Source organism: Littorina saxatilis, linkage group LG16 (assembly GCF_037325665.1).
Source record: "Littorina saxatilis isolate snail1 linkage group LG16, US_GU_Lsax_2.0, whole genome shotgun sequence".
Lineage (NCBI taxonomy): Eukaryota > Metazoa > Mollusca > Gastropoda > Littorinimorpha > Littorinidae > Littorina > Littorina saxatilis.
The window spans coordinates 26,038,924-26,045,514 of record NC_090260.1 but is presented as its reverse complement, the minus strand read 5'-3'; the positions used below and the strand labels follow the sequence as shown (position 1 = coordinate 26,045,514).

Here is a 6,591-nt window from a genome sequence, read left to right as displayed (position 1 = left end):
ACACACACACACACACACACACACACACGCACACACACACACACACACACACAAATTTAATGTTTGCTAAATATATAATATACACTTTTATTGTGTATGTGTGCTTGTTTTTATGCTTACCTAATTTATGTTTGATTATTTATTCATTCATTTTTCAGGTCAACGTGTGGAATCGCTCGGACACCATGGACCTCTCAAACTTCGTGGACAACGGGGAATGGGAGCTGATCGGGGTCAAGGTCAGACGCAACGTCGTCACCTACAACTGCTGTGACGAGCCCTTTCCGGATGTGACGTTCTACGTGCATCTGCGCAGGCGCATCAAGTACTACTTCATGAACATCATTATCCCGTGCATTATCCTGAGCTTCCTGTGTCTGGCTGGGTTTCTGTTGCCTCCTGAGAGTGGGGAGAAGATCACTCTCGGGCTGAGTGTGTTGCTCACCATCACCGTCTTCATGCTCATGGTGGCGGATAAGATGCCGCAGACGTCAGAGTCCATTTCTGTCATCAGTAAGTAGCTACGTACTGTTGTGCGTTATAATAATGATAATAACAAGTCGCGTAAGGCGAAATTACTACATTTAGTCAAGCTGTGGAACTCACAGAATGAAATTGAACGTAGTCCGCCGCTAGTGCAAAAGGCAGTGAAAGTGAAGAGCCTGTTTGGCGCGGTAGCGGTTGCGCTGTGCTTCATAACACGCTTTACTGTACCTCTCTTCGTTTTAACTTTCTGAGCGTGTTTTTTAATGTAAACATATCATATCTATATGTTTTTGGAATCAGGAACCGACAAGGAATAAGATAAAAGTGTTTTTAAATTGATTTCCAAAATTTAATTTTGATCAGAATTTTATTTTTTTTAATTTTCAGAGCTTGTTTTTAATCCAAATATAACATATGTTTTTGGAATCAAAAAATGATGAAAAATAAGATGAACCTAAATTTGGATCGTTTTATTTTCTTATTTTTTTTTTACAATTTTCAGATTTTTAATGACCAAAGTCATTAATTAATGTGTAAGCCACCAAGCTGAAATGCAATACCGAAGTCCGGCCTTCGTCAAAGATTGCTTGGCCAAAATTTCAATCAATTTGATTGAAAAATGAGGGTGTGACAGTGCCGCCTCAACTTTTACAAAAAGTCGGATATGACGTTATCAAAGACATTTATCGAAAAAAAAAAGGAAAAAAAAGTCCGGGGATATCATACCCAGGAACTCGCATGTCAAATTTTATAAAGATCGGTCCAGTAGTTTAGTCTGAATCGCTCTACACACACACACGCACACACACACACACACACACACACACACACACACACACACACACACACACACACACACACACACACACACATACACCACGACCCTCGTCTCGATTCCCCCTCTATGTTAAAACATTTAGTCAAAACTTGACTAAATGTAATAAAGCGTTATAAATCGCCTTTTCTCACGGCGATGTACACTCTCCCACCCCCACCCAGCACAAGCACACACACACACACACACACACACACACACACACACACACACACACACACACACACACACACACACACACACAGCACCATCGACACACAGCAGTCACATGATCAGCCCGATGAACTATTGTATTAAGACCAACTCACGCTCTCCCGGCCCTCCGGCCATGTGAAGCAAAGTGGGCATCCAGTCCACGGCGTTGATCATACCTGACCAGGTAGCGTTGGTCACGGTCAGTCCGGGCGCACACATACATGCACACATATGATATGCACACACGCAAATACAATCACAATACACACACACACCACACACACACCCACATTCCACACACACACCACACACACACACACGTACGCACACAAACACACGCACGCACACAAACACACGCACGCACACAAACACACACTCACACACACACACACACACACACACACACACACACACACACACACACACACACACACACACACACACACACACACACACACTAAAATACAGTTGTGGTTTGCTGTGGTGGAGTTTCAATTCGATCATTTGCTACCCTGATGGTGTTCGACGATGAGAAAGCCTGATCAAGCTAGAATGATGCTAAAACTGCGAGTTATATCTCACATGCTTACAGCGATCAAAACATGAGAAACATGTGAAGCTTGTCTACCCATTGTATTTGGGGATGAGTGCGTTGCTCAACACATTGTGTTCACTGTGTGGTTTGCTGTGGTGGAATTTGAATTCTATCATTTGCTACCCTGAATGGCTTTAACGACAAGAACGCATGATGATCCATGACTCGATCAAGCTATAATGATGTTAAAATGGCTAGTTGTCTATCATGCTTACATACATCATGAAACTCGTCTACCCGTGATATTTTGGGACGTGTGTTTTGCTCAACATCACTGTGTTCAGGCTGATGGTTGAGGATACGCTGCCGCACACGTTACATGTACGGTCCATTTCTGTCATCAGTAAGCAGCTACAACGTGTTTTGCTTGTTGTTTTACTTCCAAAAGAAATTAAAGACTTCTGAATTCGCACACCATTGACTTTTGCATTTTTTGTTCTTTCGCAGGTATTTTTCTGATGGTTGTCCTGGCAGCGGGTAACATGTTGTTTTTGCCTTGAAAAAAGAAATTGAAGACGTCTTAATTTGCACTCTATTGACTATTTCTTTTCTTTCGCAGGTATTTATCTGATGGTGGTCCTGGCAACCAGCTGCCTGTCAGTGTTGTCGTCAGTGCTGGTGCTGAGTATTCACCACCAGAGGGGCAAGCCTCGTCGCGTGCCGGCCTGGCTTCGTCTCGTCGTGTTCGGCGTGGTGGCCAAGGCGGTGTGCGTCAAGACCTATACCCAGCACCACAAGAAGCCCAAGCATCGCAAGAAATCTGACCATGAAGTGTCTGCCAGGCATAAAGAACGAAAGGTGAGCGGCACGATGGTTGAGTTTTTCTTGAAGCAGGGAAGTAAGCCTATAAAATCGAAAACTTTATTTCGAAATGATTGCCCGCACCCCCCCCCCCCCCCCCCGCACCCCCCTAATCCAAATGTTTATTTCTAATGACAAGGCCCCCCGAAAATAGGATCGGTAGGTTGGTTACATATTGTTGTTTTTGTTTTTTTAAAGAAGTTTTTCTCATCATGTCATCATCATGATCATCACCATTATCATCATCATCGTCATCGTCGTCATCGCCATCTACATCTACGTCTGCAGAAGTTTAAGATAACTCACCCATTTCAGAGAAAATCAAAGTTTTACAAATAAATCATATTCTCCCTCTGTCATTGCAGATCACAAGATCACCACGGAGAGGCCGGGTGGCCACAGAAGAGACGGAATACCTTAAGATGGAGTTCACCAGCAAGGCCGAACCTGCCACTTACCCGAACAACCCGTCCACCCAGCCACTTCTTCCACACTCCGTCCACCCGGTTCCGTATTTCACCCCGGGTGGAAGGGAAAGGGGGTGGAGCAGTCAGGACCCGAGGGATGGTGCGCTGGGCCGATGGCGGGATGACAGCGCTGAATCTCCCATCCAGAGCCTGAGGAAAACCCAGCAAAAGATGCGTGATGATGCGGACAGAGAGAAGGAATTACTGCGTGAGAATCAGAGTGGTGATCGTGGCAGCCACAACACCAATCTTCAATACCAGGACGCTTACGGGGATGATCGGGACACCCCTCGCACTGCTGAAAGCACGTTTCAGGGTGATGAGCAGAGTGGGTCTCGCGTGGACATGCGTGAGAACACAGCTGCGCTCACGCAGGCAAGTACACGACTTAGAAGGAACACATCTCCCTGTATATCGCCAGCGGAGAAGCAGACAACGCCAAAGAGGAGAAATTATCGTAATATGTCAGAGGCCACTTACCGTTCTGGTGAAGAGAGCTCTTTTTGTGTCAGAAGAGGACAAGCTTCGGACTCTGATCGAGGCAGAAACGACCCAGATACTTCCTGTCGTCACGCCGACAGCACTTTCATTGAAACTGACAACACACCTAGCAGCAAATACCTAAACGCCAGTGAAAGTGAATTTAAAGATTCAGAGAGTAAGAAAGCTGAGAACGGACAAACGAGAATGGGGAAGGAATGCAGCGAAAGTGCTGCAGGTGAGGACGAAAATGCCAGTGAAAACGATAAGTTTTCTGAAGACAGTCGCGTCTCCGACCACCCAGACACAACTATGTGCATCTCAGAAGACCTTTCCATGAGTGATGTTCACACAAACCATGATAACAGAAGGTCAAGCACGTCTAAAGACACCCACACATGCACAGACAGTAACACTCCCAACACACGCACAGACCACGAATCCAGGAGTCACGAAACGCCAGTGGACGTCAAGCAGTACTTAAACCACACCCACAACAGCAGTCACAGCCACACCCATACTCACATGACACGTACAGACTACGAGTCCAGGAGTCACGAAACGCCCGCAGACGTCAATCAGTACTTAAAACACACCCACAACACCAACAACGCCCAACCCCTAGACGACTCTCAGCACAGGGCTCGACGTATAGACCACGAATCGAGAGGGCACGAAACGCCGCCTACAGACGTCAATCAGTTCATAAACCACGTCTGTAACACTCTTGGCTCCGCCCACAACACCAACCACGCCCAACCCCCCGACGACTCTCAGCACAGGGCGAGGAGGCGGAGCGTCAACAGCGAAGACAGGGCGGTGATCCAACGCCTGATCAACGTGATCCAGACGAAGCACGTGGAGGAGGTGAAGGAGGATGAGGTGTACCGGGAGTGGCACGACGTGGCCTGCGTGCTCGACCGGCTGCTCTTCTACGTCTTCCTCGTCATCACCCTCGTGTCCTCCGTCGCCATTCTGGAGATGCGGCCCACCAACGTGGATTTTTAGCAGCAAACACATAAATAACATTGATTTGATTTGATTTGATTTGATTCTTGTTGTTTTTTGGGTCCAGCGGATCATATAGGCCAAATCAGGACCCCACACATAACAATGACAAAAGATGAGGCAGGGAACGTGGATTGCTAACCATAGGGAAAAAAAGACAGCAATAAATAGGGTCCTCATTGAGATTCTGCCCAAGCAACGTGGGTTTTTAACAGTAAACAAACATTTTCAAGACACGATGCTGCCCGTCAATGGGTATTTTTAACCATAGGAAAAACCACAACAGCAATGAAACTGGAGATGCGGCCCAGCAACGTGGTTTTTCAACAATATGAAAAGAAGACAGCAGTAAATAGTGTCCTCCGTCGCCATTCTGGAGATGCGGCCCAGCAACGTTGATTTTTAACAGCACACAACCGTTACACGACAAGATGCTGCCCGTCAACGTGGATTTTTAAGTAGCATGGTAGCAATGCATGCAATGTGTCCTATGTCGCCATTGCATTGTGGAGATGCGGCCTGGCAACGTGAATTTTTAACTATAGGAAAAACCACTACAACCACAGGGGCAAAAAACATGACTGCAGTGTATAATGTCCTCTGTCGCCAGTCTTAAAATGAGGCCTGGCAATGTGGATTTTTAACCAAAGCATAATACCTGGATTTCTGATGAAAGGACAATTTTTGTTTTAGTTGTAGCGGTGTTCATCCTAGTCTTGAACATACATTTTGATATTAATACACAGCAACAGCCAGACATAGACGCTAGCTACTTGATATTTGGTACTATCATTTTGAAGGCGAGAACCTTTGTGTACGTAAAATAAAACAAACTCAATGTTTGAGGATTCAGATGTGAAAAGTAAAGTTGTTGCTGAGATAGTTGCATGTTAACTGATTTTTTAGGAAGTAGTTGATTTTCAGTTTAAAGGCGTTTTTCTTCGGCTTTAACATACTTTTTAATCATTACTAACAGAGTTGTGAAAAAACAAAACAAATAAAGAAACAAAACTTGACTTTTCTACCAGATATATTTTAATGTTGGAGTCGGATTAGATATAATTAAGTGGGGAGGGGGGGGGGGGGTATTTTCAAACATAATTTGATTTTGCCATTGGCTTTGGTCTGTGTATTTTGTTACCGTGGTCAACGCTGTCACGTGAAATTAAAATAAAGTGATGCTGAATATATGACATGGGATATGGAAAGTCAAAGAGAGAAAGAGAGAGAGAGAGAGAGAGAGAGAGAGAGAGAGAGAGAGAGAGAGAGAGAGAGAGAGAGAGAGAGAGAAATTGATTTTGAATCTTGTTTAGATGACACTAGTTCAGTGAAATAGTTTTTCTTTTTAGTTCTTTTTAGTGAACTTACATTATTTCTTTGCCGTTTATATCCTTCAAAATCACCCTTTGCTTTCAAATAATCCCTGTGGTTTGCAGCATCTTCTGTTTCTTGATCAAACCACTTTGGTTTTTCAATATGTCTAACTCTGTGCGTAATTAATGGTGCATGTTTATCATAAATAGAAATAAAAATATTATACCAATGCTCCAAAGCTTTATCAGGATTCTGAAAGCTATATACTTCAGAAAGAGGACTGTGAATTAAATCAGAGAGAAAATCATTTTTATTAAAACGCGAGAAACGACGATAAGTTACAGTTTTATGTCCAGCTTTAGGGATTTTAATACCTTTCCTTGACCAGGTAAGACACACTGGATAATGAT

General features: G+C 44.3%; 1 protein-coding gene across 1 annotated transcript in view; it reads left to right on the top strand.

The window, feature by feature from the left end:
- LOC138950685 (uncharacterized) overlaps positions 1 to 5,937 on the top strand; it is a gene marked incomplete at its 5' end in the record, with an annotated part of 8,503 nt that extends 2,566 nt beyond the window's left edge. The window contains 3 exon segments of the mRNA XM_070322401.1: positions 159 to 513; positions 2,671 to 2,909; positions 3,278 to 5,937. Of these exon segments, the coding sequence (XP_070178502.1) occupies positions 159 to 513; positions 2,671 to 2,909; positions 3,278 to 4,867 (2,184 nt within the window).
- Between the last annotated feature and the right edge of the window lie 654 nt (positions 5,938 to 6,591).